Source organism: Apteryx rowi, unplaced genomic scaffold (genome assembly GCF_003343035.1).
Source record: "Apteryx rowi isolate R43461 unplaced genomic scaffold, aptRow1 scaffold_80, whole genome shotgun sequence".
NCBI classification, from domain to species: domain Eukaryota; kingdom Metazoa; phylum Chordata; class Aves; order Apterygiformes; family Apterygidae; genus Apteryx; species Apteryx rowi.
The window spans coordinates 775,393-797,605 of NW_020451094.1; the positions used below are offsets into that span (position 1 = coordinate 775,393).

Consider the following 22,213-nt stretch of genomic DNA (forward strand, 5'->3'; position numbering starts at 1 on the left):
TGTCTGGCAAGGAACACTAGCTCTTCACAGCTCACTGTTCAAATAACTGTTGTTAGAGGCTCTGGGTTAAAATAGCCATTAAGGTGTGAAAGTGCCTGGTGAAGGTAACTTGCATTCCCTTATCTCATGGTTCAGGCTCTTTGCTTGAATGAAAGCATTGTGAAAGGCATTTAGGAAATTCTCCCTGTCAGCTTGAGTCAAACACTCACTCATGGACTTTAAGCACACTTGCTGCTAAACACATGATCTTTGTGCTCTTCCTACCCTTGCATAGCTGTCAGTCTTTTCAATTAACTCAGCAAGGCAGTGAGTTCATTAGGAAATCAGGTAACCCAGTTATTGGTGTGAGCAGAGCAGCTCACCAAGGTCCTGGCAAGGAAGGCTAGGCACTTTCWTCAGCAGCTGCCCGCAGTCAAGAGGGGCGGAAGTCTAAAGTTGACTCTGAACAGGTACGCATTTGCAAAGAAAAGTGTTTTAGCAAATATAAAATAACTATATTTTCAATAAGTAATACTGTGTACAGAACTCTGTAACTCACGTGCTTTCCTAGCCTTTTTTCTCTGGAGCTCTTGTAGGATGTTGGCTTCTGTTTAGACAGCATTGCAGCGCTCTGGGGTAGGTTGCAGAACTTCCTTTGGAAGATGCAATTCAAATGCAGCTGGCTGGGTACTGTCAGCTGCTTGGCTGAGCAAGTGGAGGACAGCGCTGGTGCTGGTCTGAGAATTCACTTCATTTATTTTCTCTCTTTGCTCTGTTGCAGTTCCAGAAGCACCTGACGTTGTCTCCAGAATAACGCAGTATATAGCAGGGGCAAACTGTGCACATCAGTTGCCCATTGCTGAAGCAATGTTGACGTACAAGCAGAAAAGGTATGTTACTAATATAATACTGACTTGCCAGAATGGCCAACAGGTTGCAGGTGAAGTGCTTTTCTCATCTTGTGAGCTAGCAGTCTTAAACTCGCTCCAGACTGCAAACAGCTTGGAAACATTATCGTATCCTGCACCCAATGATGTATCCCACTTAGATAACAATGAACAGGGACGTTGTTCTGTTTTTAAAGCTTTGAAGACCTGAGAGATTTGGGGAAGTGGGACTAGGGAACAGGGGGTGTGACTATATCTGCTTAAGTTCCAGATGTCTCTCACCACAGAGAGTTCTCCCAGCTTTACACCAGCCTTTCAGTTGTTCTGTAGGTGAGAAACTTTAGGTGTAAGATTGCAGACTGCAGCGTTCCCTCCTCATGGTGTCTCCTCTGAGACCTGGCCTTTTTGCACCAGCATTGAGGGAACCAAAACTTTTTCTTTTTGGAGCTGTTTAGAGTGCAGATAGCAGAGCTCCCTGCAGGGGAGACAAATGCTTGTTGCCGGGCAGCTGCAGGCTACCAGGACCCCCGTTGGGGACGGCTAACCGGGTTTTATTTCAGCCTCTCTTAAGGCATAAGAAGCCTGTTGAAGGGAGGATTGGGGTCTGAAAACAAGATGGAGAAGTATGAAGACCCTCACATGGTTGTGGTCCAGGAAGAAGAGCCCTATCACTGAAGGGGAGAGATGCATTGTTTGAGACACAGAGGAGACAAACAGACTCTAATTCATACATGTCCCAGTGACTGGTTCTCAGAGCAGAACAAACACCCACCTAATGTGATTTTCTCCATTAGGGGCTAGCAATCTCATGCAGAACGTGGATGACTTTAATTATCCCTCGCTATATCTGTTCTGCTGTTGATGGTCTGTTAACATTCCTCCTTTGTGCCTCATTTGCATAGAAACTGGAAGGAATTAGAAGTGTGGACATGGTCACTTTTCCCCTCTTTTTGAAAATGCTCACCGTATGTTACTTTTTAATTCCTYTTCCTGTTCTGTGTTTCTTTGCAGAACTGATTCAGTAAAATATAGCCCATTTTTGATGCTCTCCTAAGGAAASTATTTCCAGACAGACTAGTCCATTAGAAAAAGGGCACTCTCTTCACACACTTTTTTTTTTGTCATAGCTGTGTTTTTGAGTACCTGAACTTCAGTATGTTAACCTGATAAAGATGAAGTTTGGAAAGCCAGGGGTACTGGAAGCTTCAGTCTTTTATCTTGTTTTTGGCATAAAGATTTCCYATTAGTTAAAAATGTAACTGTGCAAATGTCACAAGTGTACAAAAGTGCAGTTAACCCCTTTTGACGGCTGTCTTGCTCGTTTCCCTGCACCCCTCAGTTGCTGGGTTCTGCACCGTCTTCACTGCCTTCTCTGGTCCCAGTTGGAGATTTATGTTTGTAATTAATGCACATTTAATCATTTGGAGTTTCTGCTGTGTCCAGAAACATCAGTTAGATACTTTATTGAAAAAMCATCTGAAAACTACTTCAGTGGTGCACACTCACCCCTCCCAGCAGTGTGCATGATCTCTTCACTGAGTTGGTCAGATCAGTTTGGATTTTAGACCCTTTGGGCCTTCTGGTGCTGTGCCCAAAACTGAGAAATTCATGTTATGCTGCCAGCTCAAGCCCTGCAGAAGGTTATTTGGAAGAGAGATCACTGAGGCTTTTGCTCAGATCTGTAGTTATAGCCTACAATCTCTTGGTATCTCTGTTGTATCCACTTAAAAACAAATTCCGCTTTCAGCCAAGTACCATGTGAGCAAGCTGGAGAGTGGGTTAGAGGAACAAACTCTCCCATGGAGTGATGGGCAATTATCTCCCCATGTGGCTTCCTTTAGAAATGCAGCTTTCTGTCATTGGAAGTGACTTAGGGAGAGTATTGTGGGGAAAAAAAAMCGCAGAAATTGGGTTTCCATTAGCACTGTCTAAATGAATGCATCACTTTATTGTAAGTATAATAACATATTTATCTTTTCCTTTGGTTGCTTTCTGAAAAGGAAAAAGAGCTTTCATTTTGATTTTACCCTAAGGTATCGGTTTCTTTAGGTTTCCTCTCCCATCTCCTATCTCTTTTTCCCTATGGGCTGGTCTTTTGTGTCTTGTTTAACAGTCCTGCAGGTCTGGGATGCTCAGTTTATGCTTCAGGTTAAATTCTGCTCGCTGCTTTGAAAGTATGGCATCTGCTGGCAGAACGCACTGTTAAAATGACTGCTCTGCCTTTGGACCACACATACGGGTTCCCAGGGTATAGACTGAATGGGAATGAAGGGGTTATCGAGGAAACAGCCTTGAGCAGTAAAACATTGTGAAGGTAGGTTTTTCCTTCCCTGCTTCATAAATAATCCTTGCTGTTTGGCTGCAGCCATCAGAGTGTAGCTCCAAAAGGATCAGGACTAGCAAGGCCTTTCATTTCCTGTCTGTTGGAGCTCGAGCACTCTAGGCTGTGCTCGGCATGCCTCAGGCCCCTGGTTTTGGGGTTGCGCCCATAAGGTTCTGCCATGCAGTGTCTGAGTGCAGATCAGGGAATCTTCTCCCAGTAACAGAAAAATTGAGACCTCATCTTTTATTGGCAGGCTATGTCCTATGTATGGGACTTTTCTGAGTCTAAGAAAGGGGAGATGGTGTATACTAATGGGGGAGGTCGGGGTCTCTGAGCTGTTGCTGAGACCCCCTTGCTCTGCAGGAACTCCTGTTCCAAACCGCCTGATTATAGGCCACTGTTTGTTTTGTCCTCAGTTCACAAAGTTACTAGAGCTTCGTCTCCCTCAAGGCCAGAGGTGAATGGCTTCTCCAAGGCCAACTTCCAAGGCAATGGTCCATGTAGAAACAGCAGCACTAGCTACAAATTCATTGCAAGACAAATCTCCTAGTATCCTAGCATTTGTTCTGTTAAAAAAGCCCTAGTGGTCCAAGGAAAGCCAAGACAGCAAGCTAGTCTGTAGGACATAGCTGTATGTGATGAGCTGCTTTATAACTTTATTGCTAACTATCCCTATTTTGACTGACCTCTGCTCTCCTTCCTGTCCCCTTGTTCTGTTTGTCATGGCGAAAGGTTGGCGCATGTACTGCCTGTGATGGATTGCATATGGTGTGAAAGCTTTGTCCTGTTCTTTTGGAGCATCTGCTGACCTTACCTGAAATCAAGGGGTCTGGGAAAGAGGAAGGGGTTCAGGAAGGAAATGAATTGCCATTAAACTCCTCTGTGTTACACTGGGTGACTGACTTTGTCTTTGAGCACTAGGAGAAATACTAGTTACTGAATTGCCAAGCAACACTGCAGTGTAGGCAACATCTGGGGACCTGAGACAATGCTGGCAGGGGTGGGCTTCTCACCTAGCAGCAGTGTATCATCCAACGTTGATATCTCTCTGCATAGCTTTTCTGAATGAAACTCTGCAGTATTTGAGATCTGTGACTGGCAGGGGACACTTGTTCCCCATGTAGCTGAATTGCTGTAAACCTGGGCTGGTGTCACCCACTGTAATTCAGTGTTCAGCACAGCTCATGCCGTGTGGCTTCTGGATAGCCCTTGCATGAATCTGGGGAACAGCTTGGCTGTCAGAAATGAAAGCATTGCTCACTCTGTCAGGGCGAGGGCTGGGTCATTTCGTACCTCATTACACATTTATCAGAAGCTCTCCACTCTTTTGTGTTGTAAAGAGAACTTCCCCAGTTCTTGCTCCCTGGAGCACAGGAAAGCAGCTTGGGCTGGAGGGTGAGCCGGCGCAGGTCCTGGGCAATAGGAAGCAGGGATGATGCTGGTTTCTGCCTGCTGCATGTCCCTGACTCTCTGCAGGGCAGCAGCCAGGCACAGAGTCTCATTCCTTTCTCCAAGTGTTTCTTCCAAAGCACCCTGCAGCAGTTGCTGAACACAGCTGGTGAAGATGGAGCCAGTCCCTCCTCTGGTTCAGCAGTGCCTGCATTACCTGGCTCGTCTCTGCATGAACCTCTTGTGCAGCTGGAGGAAATGTATTAGGAATTAATTTGTGCCCCTTGCCTCACGGAGCGGTGTGGCAGAGGAACAAGTCAGGGCTCAAGAAACATGCCGGATGTCCCGCTGAGTATGGCTGGTTCGCTGTGGGAACATGAAGGGTGCTGGACAAGAGCTTCCTTGGGAAGCAGAGAGGTGACTCATCAGGTGTGTCATGGGGACTTGGAGTTGCTTTGTGCCTTTGTTTGGTTTGACTGCTGGAGGCTTCGCGGAGCAGGGACAGTGTTAGCCAGCAGGGAGCTGCAGCTGCTCAGTGGGAAGGACAKATACTTCCTACCAAAGACAAACCCTGGGAGGTTGCTGGTGATGCCTGGCCTGAACTCTTAGAGGCCTGTGATARGTCTCCCTTTCCTGTAGCCCTCCTGGGGGACCTGCTTGGAATAAAGGCAATACGTGGGACCCTCCTGCTAGGAAATCACAAGTGTTTGGCTACATTTGAATCTGGTTTGGATTGCTTAAACTGTAAATGGAATCTTAGTGTTTTATTAAAAGGCTAATAATGGACATAACTGCTCTACAGTGGTTATTCAATCTCTCCTACTGTAATACTTGTGTGCTTTGCAGCTTAATTTGTCCTTCTCCCCAGAAGTGAGAGGTGCTATTCCTTTCCTTTGTCGGGGGGTGATTCATGGCGATGTGGTTTCTTCTCATTTCTAAGAGTCTTAAAACATTTAAATCTGGCTGTCTTTGTTTAACCTGAATTAATTTCTGATCTGGTGAATTCTGTGTATTTATCTTGGGTAGTTTCAGTTTTGCTTCCCCCCTCTGGAAAGGGGCAGAGAAGGGAGCCTGTGGGTCCATTTCTGGACAGATCACCACAAAGGACTGATTTCAGATGGCTGGTTTTTGCCTAGGCAGAAATAATAATCAGAAAACCTTCCATACCAGTTAAGGAATATTTTCTTTCTTTCTGGCCTCTCTCCATAGGTCTGGAATTTTCTCTGGAAGTATCAATAACCTCGCTGAAAACCACAAACAAGGGTCAGGTCTAGCTTTAAATTATAGCTGAGATATCAGGGCCTTCAGAAGCACTGTGAATAAAACCAGTACTCTTGATGTCGCTATGGGGGTTAGAACCTTTTGTGTCAATGCAACTGGGAACCTGCATGGCCTTGGTAAGAAGAGTGAATGAGCTTGGGGGCCTGCCTTTGCAAGGACGGGGCACCTCTTCATTGCAGGGCGGTGGTAGGAGGAATAGAAGAGGCCTTGGCCAAGGTGAGAGGATTCTGTATCAGTTTTGGGAATCCTGAAGGCCAAGAATAATGAAGAACATGAAAGAGGAAGTGGAGAACAAGCACGGACATCTCATCTTTCCTTCCAGTCTATATGGAGAAGAGCAGTTCTGGTAAGCTGCCTTTTCAGAGGCATATGTAGAAGGTTGGAGTTACCAGGAGGATGTATGACAGGACAGCTGAAATCCAGCAGGATTGCTTTAGAGACAGCCCATGTATCGCTGCGAGCTGTGATAAACTGTGACTGAAGCAAATGATTTCTTTCAGAATTACCCCTTGCCTCTCCTCAGTGACATTCKGGGCAATCCAGGGGAACCAAAATGGGTTTTCTGCTGGAATTGGGGAGGGTTTGTTCTTTGAGGGCTTGAAGCAAAACTCTCCAAGAGCTCCCAGAGAACTAAATGTGCTACTAGTATGCTTCCCTCGCTTGGTCAGCAGGACTTGTTCCTGTCTGCTTCACAGCCAATGGAGCTGAAGAAAGGAAAAGAAAGCTTGTCCTCCACTCTCTGCTTCTCCCAACAGCTCTGTAGGCTTCTCCTTTTCTTTTGCAAAAGAGGAGCTGGAAATCTCATGCCCTTGAGAAATTTATTTGCCAAGGGGTCTGCAGCCATGGCTGGAAGGATGTGACCTTTCTGGCTCCCAGCACAGAACTGGGGACCTTATTTGATCATTCTCTCATGTGCTGTGGGGGGAGAACGAATATGCAGTGCCTGGGGATGTGGAGTAGGAAGGGAGCAAAGCCTCTGGCTCTGCTGCAGAGCTCAGCCAAGACAAGAGGCTATTTGCAAAAGCAAACTCTGCTTTGGACCAAGCGGGAACTCTGGCTGACTCACGTTTCCTGCAGTTATATGCCATTCTTTCCATAGGACTTAGAGGAAACTGTCCAGCCCATGCTAGTCACGCAGTGGTTGGCAACCTTTGTGCATCTGGTGCATTTCAGATCTGTGCTGGGGACAGCATARAAATACCTGCTTTCCTGAAGTATTTGTGTTGCAGCCAGAAAAATTCTCGGTGAGGGCAATGCTGGATTTTTTTCTGAATTCTGCAGTACTGCAGTCACTGAGGGATGCGCAAAGAGAGAGACATGAAAATTTGTCTTCATCCTACCTGTTTCCTGCAGTAGGCCACTGAGAAGTGTTCTGTGTCTGGRCCATGCAGTCACTTCCCCTGTTGAACTGTAACTCCTCCCAGTATGCAGCCGCAATGCTGCAGCTGTCTTGTCACCCAGCTGGTCCATCGTCTTCTCTGTAGCACCTGAAGGGAGTGGTAATTCTGCAGGCCTCCCAGCCTGCCTTCCTTCTCGCTCAAATCTTGCCCTCTAGTCTTTCTTGATTCTCTCTCCAACTCCTGTTTGGTTTGACTCTGGCTTTCATTGCTGGTCCATTCTCTTCTCCACCCTCTGGCTTCTGAATCCTGGGCAAGTCCTGGGCAGGGAGGGCTAATGTCTTTCTGTTTTCAAAATGTATGTAGTGTCATCTTCAGGTGTTTCTGAGACATCATGTGTGTTTTGGTCAATTTGGTTTAGCTGTTCACCGTTCTGGAGTTGATGTCCTGATCTACCCAGTATGCTCTGCTTCCACTCTGGTGCTTGACCTCTGTAGTGTGCCTGTCTAAGTGATCATGAGCTCCAAGTGGTAGGGGACATGTATCTGTGTGTGTGCGTGTGTGTGTACGTACTTGCTAGTGCTGTACGAATAACCACGTGTCACGGCTTGTAACCCCGTGGCAGGCTAACTGCTTTAGCGAAGCTGGGATATGCAAGGTATGGCACATGACTCCAAAGGTGGGACGTGTGAAGGCCGTGAGTGCAGAGCGCTTCAGGTACTAGTAAGTAACGCACAGTTCTCCATGTTGTCGTGGCACAGATCCATTTCCTTGCAGTAGGAGGTTGTGTGTCTGTAATGATTGCCATGCCATTAAAGCATGTTTCTCTGTAAAGTGTGAGGGCAGAAGAGACCTTTCCCTTGCGAGATGTGCCGAAAGCTGTGTGCTCTTCCCCGCCCATGCAGACTCTTAGCGTGCTGGCAGGGGGCCTTGAAAGGAGACATTGGACTGGCGCTTGCATACTGTCCGTCCCTGCTGCATGCTTGAATGCAACATATAAAGTGAGTATTGTGCCCAGTGTGGAAGCAAGCTGTTAACAACTCTTTTCTCTTTGCCTTTAGCCCTGATGAAGAATCTTCGCAGAAGTTCATTCCCTTTGTCGGGGTGAGTGTTATCTTAATTATGCTGTCTCCAGCCAGCTAGAAYGTATTCACATGCATTAGAACAAACTTGCCTGGGTTTGAGGGTAGAGCAGGAGCACTAGGAACTCTAAGTTAGTGTTAGCATTAGCATCTGATGGCTGGATGCAACTGCCTGCATGTAAGTGAACCTCTAACTAAGATCCCTCAACAAACTACTAGGTGTCTTTTACTTTCCAGGCAGCTGGCTTGGGGCAGCTCTGTGCTGTATGCCTGCCAGCACTGAAGCAGACACCACAGCCTTGCTATTGCCTTGTTCGTTCAATGCGGACAGGAAAGTGTAACACTGAAGTACTCTCATCCACTGCCTGTCCCCATCACTTTGCTGCAGGCTAAAGCACCTGGTGGAGAGTTGCTGCTGGGCCACCTGCGGAGGCAGGTGGTGTGCTCCTGGAAACCTGACCTCAGGGCTGCTGTTCTAAAGATTGCCCTGTATGATTAACTCATCCRTATTTGCTATTTCAATGTCAGTCCTCTGTGCTTATCACAAAGTCTCTAGTTCTCTTACTGCCCCATCCACTAGTGGAGGGTGAACAGTACATCCCACCAGGCAGATCATTTATATCATTCTTATGTTTGAGTCTGAGACAGTAGCTATTTAATGCATTTTAATATGTGAATAAGTAGTTGGGATACTAGTCTCTGGCTTTTCCTCCTCTTTTCATCTTTAAATGTTCCCAGTTCAGGTGGCTGGGTGCAGAGTGTCCAGGCCGGGGTGTGTCTGTGCTTCTATGAAAGTGTTTTGTGCACTGGGTGCTTTGCCTTTTCTAGATTCCCTCCCCTTATTTGATTCTGCTCTTCAATTCCTTAAATTTTAGGTATAATGACATTGACCTGCAGCCAAAAGGRTATCCCTTGACTGCTCTTCAGCTACTGGATGTCCTCTTTGCAGCTTTTGCTGCTCTCTTTTAGCTTCTCTCCCTTACATGCTGGTTGTCTTGTTCTTCTGTCTCTGTGTTAAGCCAACTTGTGTATGTTCCTGTTTGTRTCCCTGTCAATGCATCAGAGCTAATCTGAAATCCCAAGGCATTTAAAGGGCTTAGTCTCTCTTGCCCTCAGGCCGACCCTGCTTTCACTCTGGTATCTCTCTCCCCTGGTGAGAATCTCTCTGCAGTGCTCCTGTGATGACAGTCTGCTTTTGTCAAAGGAAAGTTGTCTTCTGCTAAAGCAGAGACAAGCCTGCCTGACTTGTTCCCTGCTGAYGAGTTTTGCCATGATCTTCTCTCCTGTGTACTGTGAGTGATGGTGAAGAACTGCTGTTATGAAACAGCCATTTCACCTTTCCCAATAACAGGAAAAGCCCAGAAGGATTTTAGAGATCTCGGAATGTGCTCACTGTAGCTGTTAGGTACGGCAAAGCTTTTCTTCCAGGTTGATTTAGTTCAGTGCTATGTGCAAGCAAATGGGGTTCAGAGGATGTTTGTCCAGTTGCTCTAAAATGTTATAGTTCTTACATTAGCAACACTTTTCCAGTCTAGATTTGAATGGCTGAAAGTGGGAAGAGTGAACAGCTTTCTGTTCTGTGTTGTAACACTGCTGACCCGAAAAAAGCTTGCCTTGAAAGCACAGACTGACTTCCTGCATTGGCTGGGAGTGAGGGTAAAATCAGTGCTTCTCATCTCAGCCACTGAAATACTCCTGATGCAGTAATTCCTCCTGAGATGCAGTCTGGAGAGACCCTGAAAGGCAGGTTACAGGTGTCTCGCAAAGTCTGGAGCTGAACACGAGCGCTGGTGTTCTTTCCCTCAGCTGCTGCAACCTGCTTGGAGCTGTTGGACGATGAGGGGAGGGAGCCAGTGATGTTTGGGTTTGAGACTTCTGAAGTTGGTTGGACTCAGCTGTTTTTTAGGGCAAACGTGTGCCCTGGCTGGGTTGTGCACAGTCTTTGATCAAGAAGCGGACACAGCAGTGCTGTGCAGCTCAGACGGGCTCCRAGGTGATGAGAGTGAAGCCTTGTGAGGGGCCAGTGGGATGTGAAGGCAGGGGTCATGGCTGCAAGGCTAAACAGTCGTGTGCCTGCGTCGTGCCAACAGTCGGTTGCCAGGAGAGTTCATAGGATGCATGTTCCTCCCGAAGGGAAAGGAAGGTGGCCTTGGAGCTGGAGCAGCTTCAAGCCTGTCCCTGAATGGAGGGAAGGGAAAGTGTCTAACCTAGTCTTTCTCCCATGTGTCAGTACCTGAGCATCTTCAGTCAGTCAACAGGAGGGAAAAGACCAAAAGAGCTTTCCTTTCTGGCATGCAGATCAAGGAAGCTTTAGGCAGTTTTATATTGTTTTTTTTTTTTTTCCCCCTAACTCCTTTGCCTCGCTTTCTCTTGCTTCCAGCTAGTGAAACAGCCTCTTAGCCCTTAGCACATACAATATGAAAGTCTGCTGGACTCCAGAGCAAAATTTATTGCCCTTTGATAGAGACTTACCAAACTGAGCTGCGGCCTTCACCAAGGAGGATGATTCCTTCTCCCAAGCCAGTGCCCCATCAGGGAACCACTGCACACACTGCTGAATTCAAGATTGCTCATCCAAGACTGGAGTCAACGGAGAATCCACCAGAGAACTTGAGAGCTCTCTAAGATCTGAAGTGTTGAGCATGCAGTCCCCCCCTGAGGACTCCAAAGGACTGTGCAGCATTTTACTTCTAATGATTGGCTGCTTTCTCTTGATCCTGTAGCACAGAAGTCTGCTCCCTAGAGATGTGATCTAGACATGGTCATGTCAAAGTTTAACCATCTTTTGTTTTCAAACTAAATAGATTGAGTGACATAATTTCTTTCTAACACAGGTTTTAGTGACTTGAGGTCACTATGAAGCTCTTTCTCGTTTGTCTCTTTTTTTTTTTTTTTTTTTTTTTTTTTTTTTTTTTTTTTTTTTTTTTTTTTTTTTTTTTTTTTTTTTTTAAATAGTGTAGACATTAGCCCTGGATACAGGTTTCTTAAGGACCTCCAAGAGGGGTCTTTCCTCTGCAGTGTAGAGAGGTAATGATTCCCGTGCACCCTAGCAGATTATTTGTATAGAAGAGCCATGCTTTTATATATACCCAAGAGTCATTTTATCTTTCTAGACATAGTCTGTTCTTGGAAACTTGTGTTCACTGGCTAGTCAACTGCTTTATAGCATGCTCTGCTCCACAAATTATTGCTGGTTCTCCAGGTGTAATATTTATTGTCATCCTAGATGTACCAGCTGGTGGTTGGCTGTATCAGAATGCATTTTCACATGTATTATGATGTGATTGGGATCACTGACCCGTCCATGTGATGGTTTATCCATGTGCATGCCCGCAGGCTTTGCCAGGAGCTTTTTCTTCTTTGCTGGACTCTTCCTGTGTTTGGAGACTAGAAAACTCTAATCAAAACCTGTACTTTGTTGCTTTTGTGGCTCGCTAACAAAGCCCAGCTAAGCTGCACCCTGCAAATGGCTGCACTTGTGTGGTGGAAGCAATATCTGCGTAATTAGCAGGTGCATCAAAGCAGTGTTAGAGAGAYTTTTGTTCCTCTTTCCTGCCCTGTTCCCCTGGGTGTCAGGGGCAGGCTCGGTAGTTGGCATAGCTTGCAGCTGGCCTTGGGCTATTCGGAGCTGTGCAGGTCTGTAACACCTCTGTAGGGTCTGTGCTGCCTTTTGTATCAAGTCAGGGAAGGGTTGTGAGCTGGTGCAGCTTGGTTGGACACTGCTGAGACCTGCCTGGCTCTTAGAAGGTTCCACTTTTTAATATACTTTCATATTACTCTTTGATTGCAAGGACAGAGCCCAGGTGGTTGTAGGACTGGCTTAGTTTGGGGTGGGGGTTCCTGAAGTTCATGGGACTGCTGTTTCATGGAGCTCTTCTGTTTCCCCTCCTTCCAGGTGGTGAAGGTTGGAATAGTGGAACAGTCTTCTGCAACATCAGGTATTGTATGTGCTTTATGTCACACAGGTCATGGGAGCCTGACTTCATGGCCTGAACAGACTTGTCCATTGCTGATCTGGGTTTTTTTAAGGTGGAGTTGGACTGTGTTAGCTCCCAGTTCTGTTGATTTAACTCTCAGCAGCTGTCCTTGCTCTCTCTTTCAAGCAGCCCTTTTTCTTGTTACTTTACAAGGAGAGTCAGGCCAGCTGAAATTCCCCCACCCTCATCCAGGGAACCTGGTCTAAGATCTCTACTCAGATATGCTCAAACACCTATTTTTCTTAAGACTGTTCTCAGTGGGGTGGATTTTACTGCAGTGGTTATTTGAAGTCCCTTTTCCAAACTGGAGAGAGAGCTCACTGGAATTTTATGCCCATCTCTCTACACTGGGTTCAACTGCCTGATAAAATCAATCTCAGACACACACCCAACACTGGAAACTCTGGATGGGGCATCTGGTTTGTCAATCTGACAAAGAATTTGGACCCAGATATTCTAATGGGGGAGAGTAAAACTGACTTTCATGATACAGCACACTTTACGTATGTGCATGTGGGGTGGTGAGGTTTCATCAGTGTGAACTTGTTTTCTCCTTCTTCATACATGCTATTGGTTAGGAATATTTTTTTTCCTAATCTGTTGGGACTATTTATTACATTGCTTTACCATTAAGCCAGTGGCCTGGGTTGCACATAGGTCAGTGCATGGAAAAAGCCCTTATGTGGGTTGTTCCATACTGCCACACTTCTCCCAGCACCCTCAAAGGGCCAGCGTGAAAGGAACAAGGCCTTGGCCATGGAGGGTAGAAACAAGGGCGAATGGGGAAGTCCCTATGATCAGCCCAAAACTACTGGATTCTCCAAGTGTCTTGGAATGGTGCTGATCTGCCATGGTCATGGGGGAAGATTCCCTAGTAGGGATCAATGGTCTGGGCTCTCCTGACAGTGCAGGAGGCTCGAAATTGGCTGGAAGCTTCAGAGCAAATCCTAGGAGAGCAGATGCCAGATGGGGAGCCCAGAGGAGTGTGAATGTCTGTGCTTGCCTCCTACCTGATTATAGAAAGTCTCGTGGTGCAAGTATGGAGGGAGTCAGAGCTGATGGCTAGCTGATTTCTGGACTGAGTCTGAGCAAAGCCAACAGAGACCTGTGCAGTGTGCAGCAGGAGGGTGGGCAAAGAGACTAAGCTAGCCCAGCGTGCATGCGCTGGGCTGTGAGACAAACCCAGACAGTTTGACTCCTTATCTTCAAGGTGACTCTGATGACGCAGCTCCCTCTAGCTCCAGTGTCCTTTCTTCTACTCCACCATCTGTGTCGCCTGCTGTGAAAGAAGCCTCCCCCACACCACCTTCCTCGCCATCTGTCACAGGCAGCTTCTCATCTGCAAGGTAAAGCATGCTTCGTCTCCTTACACCCCCCTCAGCTGTCTTATCTGAGATACAGGTGAGAAGAAACCTCTTCTAAAGGAAAACCCATAGCTCTACTTCCTTCCTCCCCAGTGAATGCTTGAAGTTGTCACCTCTGCTTTTCACTTCTTTTGCCTCTGGAATTGCTTGCTGGGGAGCTGGGGAGAGCAGAGGGGGTCTTGCATGCAATGGGAAGGCTGCATTTTTCAAAGGCAGGCACAYGGAAACCAAAAGGGCAGCCTTGTTTCTCATAGTCTGATTAGCCATTGCGGCCACCTGTTTGGGAGGGTTTATGTTCTCCATCTTCCAGCATCTTCCCTTTGGGACTGGATTCTGCTGGGGATACATGTAGCCAAAGAAAATATTGACCTTGATTCAGGGTACCTGGGCAACACCCAAATGCCCATTCCCCAGCTAATCTAGCCCCTCGCAATTACCATAATATGTTTTTGAAGGTCTGAACAGATGTGACCAAGTGACTGTAAGGTCAGAGTGATGCTGTGGAAGGAGCAGGCTCAGCTCCTGTGAGGGAGAGCTGATAGTTGTAAGGTGGTACAGTGGAATGGCAAGTTCCCTTTCATGCACATGCCTGAGAGCTTACCTGAACAGCAAGGAGACAACACCTGTAGGCAAAGTTAAGCTAGCTTAGCTGAAATTTATGGGAGTAAAGGGAGGGAACTACCAGAAAACTGCTAGTAAAGAATTGCCCTGGCCAGGACTCTCATTTTGTTGCTACATAAAATGTTGGCACAGCTGCCTTGCGCTCTGTCTGTAGTTCTGGTCTCCATCTCCAGAAGGACGCAGTGAAGTTAGGTTGCCCTCCTCTGCACCTTCTCTAAGGCAATCAAGGGGACAGAGCAGCAACCTTATGAGGAGACACTAAAAAGACTGAGACTCTACAGTTTGGGGAGGAGGAGACAGAAGATTATCAAGGCTTATAAAATCACAGTGGTGATGGGTCTGCTGAATACTGAACCAAACTTGCAATACAAGACCTAGGGGCACACAGTGAAACTAGCCAGACTTAATTATAAGAGAGAAAGCAAAGGACTTATGTACACAGCAGGGAAGGCTTGTTGGGAACCTGTCTGCCTCTGCTGCCTTGTGTGACAACAGGATCAGCAGGTCAAAGAGGGGTTAGGCAAATTCATGGACAACAAGTCCGTAAATGGATGCTAAAGGATGAGGCAGGATTGTCCCCTTTAACATGCCTAATTCAGTGATTATGAATGCTGGTGGTGTCCAAGGGAATGGTCTGTGCTCTCCCGAAATGGCATCTCCTACTGTCTCTGTTGGAGACAGAGCAGGTCTGGAGGGACTACTGGTCTCCCTCAGTGGGACCTTTCCTACCAACCTCAGAAAGCTGCATGAGACCCTTTAGCCTCTGACTTCTAAAACTGGCTTGAAAGTTCTCTCTTAACAAGAGGATGTGGAAATGTGGAAGTCCCAGTTTAGCAGGCACCCAGCTACAGGAAGGTGCCTGTGGCCTTTAGACTGTCCCAGCTGGCCCAGTTCCCTACGTCCCTTCTGTTGGTCCTCCTGCGRTTTGACAGCAGGAGAGCCCTCCTGGGCCCAGGCCTGTCCCAGCAGCGCTGGTTGGCACTGCAGTGAGCTGGGGGCTGTGCAGGCCTTGGAGAGCGGAGCTGACTTCTCATACATGAGCTCTGCATGGGCTTTCCAAATGCAGAAGTGGTTTGGGAGCCTGTATCCATAGGAGCGTAAACTTTAAACCGTGAGTCTTGAAGGTGGCACATTTGAAGTTGGCACCCTAGGTCTATGAATTTGCTACCTTTCGGCTTAAGGCTGTGTGGTAAAATCATCAGGAAACAAGGAAGTTTAGGCTCAACATTATTCCATCTCCACGGATATGTGTATAACAGCACAGAGGCCAGGGAGTGACCCAGCCTGAAAGATTAAGCCACTTGTTTAACCAGGGAGGGAATAGAAAATTCTGCCTAGGCCTAGTGAACGTTAAGATGCTTCATCTTTACAACTGAAATGAGAAACAGGATGCAAAGGAGTTTTAAAATGCGAAGCTGCATCTCCAGAAAATTACCTTTAAAAAAAATTTCACTTCTAAAAATTGCCCTGGGAAACCGAAACCTGGTTTTGATAATTCAAGATCAACTGTGCTCTGCAGTCTGGCTACAGTTGATAAATGGCAGAGGAAAGGAAAAGATTTGCTGAGAGGACCATAACAGTGCTCTTGTTTGACCTGAGGGTTTCTTATTACACAGGCAGTGGTAGGGAGATGAATATTTCATTCAGGCTCACAGATTCAACTTTGTTAACAGTTGCCGTTTCTCTGATAAGGGACACAGTTAAATGTAATCTGCCAACAGATTGGTAGATAAATGACGTAAGTTAGGTTTTTGTCTACTGCTTCCGTGTTATTTGAACACTCGGTGTATTATTGTGTAAGAAAAGCTATAGGCCTTCATCTCTGGGTCAGTGAAGTTCCTCAGGGTGGTCATTTAAGAGGCCATTGAACCTGGGGTCGTAGGACTGTTTTGGTTTTAGAGGCGCAATCCTTCATGTGGGGAAGGACGGGTGAGAGATCAGATAGTGGTGGTGAAATACAGTATTTTTTTATATTTTTTTCCATTGCCTTGCCCCCATCTTCTCATGTACATGTCACCTCCCTATATGGCTTGCTCCAAGCTGTGTGTCACCAGCTCCAGCCACGCTCTTGGCTAAGTCAGTCCCAACCTCCCCAGAGGTTCCCTGATCAGGAGCCCCCCAAAACCCTCTGTCTCCAGGTGCATGAGAACTACATCTTGCAGTCGCAGGGGAGTTTTCTCTTCCCTCTGAGGTCCAGTGCCTCCCTGCTATGTTCTTGCTGGGTGTAAGTGTGGCTGTGGGACATGCTATAGCCTGAATGGTAACCTCTGGTCTGCTCAGGGTAACTGCTGTGTTCATTAGCTAGCAAGCGGCAGTGGGCAAGCAAGGAGTGTGGGTGGAATTTCCCAGGCTGCTCATCTTCCCCTTTCTGGCTCAAGAAAGACTGGCAGTGTGTTTTGTGTGATGCCTGCCCATTACTGCATTACGTGAAAGAGTTTTCAGTAGAAGTTCATGTCCTGAAATCCACTGTTGCTTAGCAAACATCACAGGACTTACAAAGCACTTTCCCAGCGCAGGAGTTTCCTGGCCCCCAGCAGAGCTGTGTGGTGAACTGCCCCATGCAAGCTGCGTTATAGGGAACTGGGGAGAGCAGGGATCCTGTATGTCCTGGTGGAGTATCTGGGCAGGAAGGGAAGCAGCTGGTGACAGGAGGAGCTGATGGACACAGGAGATGGAAGTAGTCAGGGAGGCTGGGAACTGAGTGCCTGATGTTCAGGGACCTGCCAGCACTTTGTTTCCCACAGTTCAGAGATGGTTTTGGCAGTACTGTGCCTAGCCAAAGTCATTTGGCTCATCAATGCCCAGGAAGCTACAGCCAAATGCTTGCAGCCTGCTCAAAGACTGGATATGACCTGGGCCACCTTGGGCTGCCTTCACCTGCTGGGTCACTGAGCTCAGCATCGTGTTAGGAAACAGTCTGTCTGATCCCTTTCCCACTGCTTGTCCCTGTAGCTGAGCAGCAGGTCAGCTTGTCTCAGCTTGCTGCAGCACTGTGCTGCCAAGCCAGTGCCACCATGTGATGTGAGCCAGGCTGCATTGCTGAGTGATGACTTCTTGTGCATTTGTGACTGTCAGGTCACACCAAGAAATGTTCCTGCCTCATTTCCCGAGGAGTCAGGCACATGTCCTCTGACCATCTGGCTAGGAATGGCAGCCACTCTGAAGAACACAGACGGGTGGGAATGCTTTTGAGGGCCGTGCAGAAATGATCCTCTTATATTTTCTAGCCAGAGCCTTGGTGCTGAGCTGATGGGCCTGCAGGTGGATTACTGGATCGCAGCTGCACCCATGGACAGAAAAAGAGACCCAGAGAAGAAGGACCCCTCCACTACCAAAAACACACTGAAATGCACTTTCCGGTCCCTCCAGGTCAGCAGGTTACCTGCCAGTGGCGAGATCGCTACCACTCCAACAATGTCCATGACTGTCGTGACAAAAGAGAAGAACAAGAAAGGTAAGGTGGGATGTCACATGTTTACTGTTGCCAGAGGCCAGGAATGCAATGCTGCTCTCCCTGTTCTGCTGCTCCAGGGCTTCCTGTCTTCTCAGTCCCACATTACAGAGCCATAGTTGCACGTCTAGCCCCCCCCAATCCTGGACTCTCTGTAGAGTAGAAGTGACTGTATCAGGTGAGAGGGTGCTTGAAAGGATGATTCCTCTTCATGCTGTGAAAATGGGATGTTTTCACACTTGTAGTTGAACAGCTAARGTGGTCTGGCCCAGAAGAACAAAAGTAGGGACAGTGCAAGGTCATTTTGTGGGTGGCTGTGCAGAGACCCTGGAGGTATGCTGCTCTGGACAGCTTCCCTGTGTTCTTTGTGAACCCACTGGTGCTGGTTTGGGGGTTTTAGATAAAGAGAGAGCTTGTGCCCCTCTTCACCAGGGTCAGGGCAGACCCTGAGGCCTATAAGGCTCCATGCTCTGGTCTCTCCTCTGGCGCGTGACCAAGATGCAGCTGGAGTCAGGATGTGTGTACATCCCATCATGTTGCACCGTATGGCAGCAGCCCCAGCAGAGACATTTCACTGGATTTGACACGGTGTCCTTGCCTTACAGTACTGGCTGTCACAGCTGGACAAAGGCGCCAGCCAGACCTGCGAAGCCAGTGCTAGTCGTGCCCCTGTGCATGAGAGGTGACCTCACTCAGAGCAGGGTTGTACCAATGCAAGCTGTTCTCCAGGAGCTGCTATGTTCTTGCACAGAGCGCTTTGTGGGACAAGAGGGAGGTAAAAGAGGAATGCTCCCAGCACAAAGCCTGGCATTAATTTTTCCTTGTTTAAATCTGAAACCATGAGTTTAAGAGCAGAAAATTATTTTTCTCAAGAAGACATTGCATTTTAGATGTTGTCAGTAATTCTGTATTTGCAGCTGACCTTGGTGGTGTGAAACACATTAGAAATTGAGGATAGCTCTGCTAAGTGTTTTCAAGGAAGCAGMCAGGCAGTTCTGCACTTGCATTCAGATGCCAATAGCTGTCTTTACAACAGCTTCCTGCCCACGGGCCTGGAAATCATTCCTAGTGGAGCGGGAGGTTTCGGGGGCTCTGAGAGCAGACGTGCAGAGCCTCGCAGACCTGTGGCTGCAGGACACAGGCATGTAACTCTGCAGCTCCCCTGCAGCTAGGTCAGTACTGGCATTGTTTTACTGCTCAGTACAGCTGTGGCACTGTTGGTACCCAGAGCTCTCACCCCCAATCAGACCTGTCTCCTTTCTAAATGGAATATTCTGCTCTGGGAGAGGCAATGCTGAGACACACTCAAAATACTCATCACTGTGGCTGGCCCAGCCTAGAGCAGCCCTGGTGAATGCCACCAGATTTCATGGAGCCAGTTTCTGCATTTTCGCTYGTACATTTGGATGCTTCTTGGGTGGCTGGACCCTCTTCAGCAGAGTCCTTTCTAACACCTTCCCTCTCCACCCATTTCCCTTAGCTTGCAGCTGCTCCGGCTCTCTAGGTGTCCCTGCAGTCTGGCTCATGTTGGCCGCTGGATCACTGTTAGCACAGCAAATCTGCTGGCAGAGACATCCGGGTGGGCCTGAGGGGGCTGGAGCCGAGCGCGGTGCCTGGAAGCCATGTGCAGTATGTGGGACTCCCCCTAGGTGGTGCGGCTGCCTAGCAGATCCTGTCAGCCCTGTGCAAGGCGCAGACTGGCTACTGCTGCAGATACAACTCAATTTAAAATACAATTCCCAAGGGTCCCAGCGGAATGGCAAGAAAGTTACCCTGAAGGTGCCCTTTGGGACCTGGATTATGAGCTGGGAATGCTTCATACAGTGACACTAAGGCCTAAGATGTTCATGTGTATAGGGGACACCACGGAGCACTCACGTAATCAAACTCCTGCCAAACAGGGATAATTGTAGGAGTTAAAATTAAAATTTTTATTGGAAATAGAATTCTAAGACATCAGAATTTAAATCTGATTTAAATCAGTGTTTAAATGGAAAGACCCAAATGAGCCTCGCTACAGCTCCTGTGAGTGACAGATGTTCATTGTGTGCTGATTTGGTTTTCTTACAGTGATGTTCTTGCCCAAGAAAACTAAAGACAAGGAGGTTGAGTCAAAGAGCCAGTGTATTGAAGGAATCAGCAGGTTGATTTGCACAGCAAAACATCAGCAGAACATGCTGCGGGGTAAGTGCAGTGCTAATGTCCTGTAGGGCTCTAGGGTGAGGCTCAGCTGCTAATGCTGTCGTCCAGGTAAAGGGCTGGACTGGTGTCCCAGAGCCAACATAATGGGGGTATTCCTGGAAAAGGGGCATGGATATGTCCCCTCACACCCTCAGCAGATGCTAGAATAGTCCTCCTGGCAGATGACATGGGGATTGCTTAATGGGTCTGGGTCATGGGAAAATGCTCCTTTTCCTAGGAACTCCTCTGAATCAGTGCTCCGCATCAGGCCAGGGACTGGGCCAGGCTCCATTTCCCCTCCCCGTTGTTCACTGTTTCCAGTACACAACTGGGAAGTGACGGTGCAGAGCCGTGAGAGTCCTCTAGGCAGGACTCTGGCACAAAGGCACACTGTAGCAGCAGCTGTAAATGCATCTTGCAGGCTGCCCTAAAGTGGCTGTCGGTGAAGCTGTGCATCCAGTATCAGAAGTATCCTTGTACTCTATTCAATTAATAATTCCCACCACCATTAACAGCAGACATACCTGCTCAGCTCATCCTCCTTAATCCTGGCCCAACCCCTGTGACACTAGTGAGAGTGTGGGGGTGGTCACAGAATGTGTCACCCCTTTAGGAAACACTGAGCTCCTGGTTAAAAGTGCCAATGAAGAAAGACTCAAGTCTGTCTCTGTAAGACTCCATGCCCAAAGGAAAAGGTGAAGTGTGTTTAGGAAATTGGAGAGATCAGATCAGGTGAAGCTGAAGTCAGCAGCGTGAGGAGCTCCAGTGTCAGTGAACAGAAATGATACAGGGGTGATGCTAGAATAATAATCTGAGCTGTTCTCCCTAAACCTGGCTTGCACTTGACCCTTTTTCCCCCATGCATGCAGCTAGTTACAGTGACAGCGACAAGGTGGCCAGACAGAGCAGCTCATAGGGTGAGCACAGCATATGGCCAGGCCTCCATCTCCCCACTGCAGGGAGGTTTTTAACAAATGTGTTTCAGGTCGATGGCTCTGCTCAGTGTTTCCTAACTCACCTCTTTGTTTGCCCTCCCCTGCAGTCCTGATCGATGGGGTGGAGTGGAACGACGTCAAGTTCTTTCAGCTGGCAGCGCAGTGGTCCTCTCATGTCAAGCACTTTCCCATCTGCATATTTGGACACTCCAAATCTAACTTCTAGCCGTGCTCGGCGGAGGGACCTTCTGTCCATCCCGGAGACTGCACACCAGGAGCCAGGATTTGCGTGCCAACTCCGACTTGCGTCGCTCTGCCCTCTCTCCTGCAGAATTACTTACAGATGTGCTTGGATTACTTTTGAATTACTTTTTTCTATTAACTCTTAAGTTTACTACAAGGGAAGGAAACCCCTTTAAACAAAGGCAAAAAAAMCCCAGTCTTAAATATAGATGTGCTGACAACATAAAGTCATGGGGGAGTTGGCAGGAGCAGGCAACCTGCCCAAGAACACCTACCACTTACGAGCAGATAGCTGAATAACTGCACTGCTTATTAACCTGAGACCTCATTGGTGTGCGGGGGCTGGGGGAGCCATGGATCAGCTTGAATGGGTTTTGCGAAAGGTCACGTGCATTACAGTGTGTCTAGCCCCCTCCCTCCATATTCCTAGGAAAAAAAGACGGCCAGTCTTTCTTCCTGCTGCCAAAGGACGAGAGATCAGTGAGTGTGGAGGGAGTTCAGCTGTCTGGTTTGAAAAACAAACCAACTGCGTAGCTAGGGAGGTCAGGAGAGGAGTTCCCCCCTCAGTGCAAGGAGTCTGTCACGGAGACAGGCAGGTATTTGTGCTGAGGTGAGGCCTGAGGAGGTTGGGCAGGAACAGAAATTAAGAAACACTAGATGTAAGGAAACTCCAGTGTCCCAGGTCTGTGACAATGACCAAACTGAGCCAGTCACAATGTCCCTGCAGCTGGCTGTGCTGCTGAGGGACGCCACCTCAGTGGGGTCGCTGCTATTTACATACTCGCACCAATTATTTACCTGTCAATAAAACCTCATCCAGCCTCTAAAGGGAAAGGATTTTTTTAATAGCTGCAGATTTTTTTTAACACTTTCTTAAAAGAAAAAATTTTAAGTTGCCAAAAAAACAAACCCAGGAAGATGAGCCGTTGTCTGTGAAATGATACATCACTGTAGCAGCTGGACTTGGAGCCAGCTAGGCGCCCTGCATGTCCAGCTGCCTTCCCGTCCATCTGTCAAACTGCACATGTGAGATAGCGTGGGCTGATTTATCTGCTCTGCCTTTGTCCTGCCCTGACCACACTGTGCTCTAGAGAGCCTGCTGCTGTCTCCCTTGTGCACCTCCCCGGTTCATGTGCAGTGACTTCAGGGCCACTGCAGAATTG

General features: G+C 47.8%; 1 protein-coding gene across 3 annotated transcripts in view; it reads left to right on the plus strand.

Annotated features, from left to right (window-relative positions):
* Positions 1–21,241, plus strand: part of PACS2 (phosphofurin acidic cluster sorting protein 2) — a 54,012-nt gene extending 32,771 nt beyond the window's left edge. For 2 of the 3 annotated variants that reach the window (XM_026089177.1, XM_026089178.1), the window contains 7 exons: positions 761–869; positions 8,258–8,300; positions 12,174–12,216; positions 13,466–13,601; positions 17,468–17,694; positions 19,762–19,875; positions 20,915–21,241. In XM_026089177.1, coding sequence (XP_025944962.1) covers positions 761–869; positions 8,258–8,300; positions 12,174–12,216; positions 13,466–13,601; positions 17,468–17,694; positions 19,762–19,875; positions 20,915–21,033 — 791 coding nt within the window. In that variant the 3' untranslated portion in view covers positions 21,034–21,241. The remainder of the gene's footprint in view (positions 1–760; positions 870–8,257; positions 8,301–12,173; positions 12,217–13,465; positions 13,602–17,467; positions 17,695–19,761; positions 19,876–20,914) is intronic. The other variant, XR_003257341.1, reaches the window with a different exon arrangement.
* Positions 21,242–22,213: the final 972 nt, after the last annotated feature.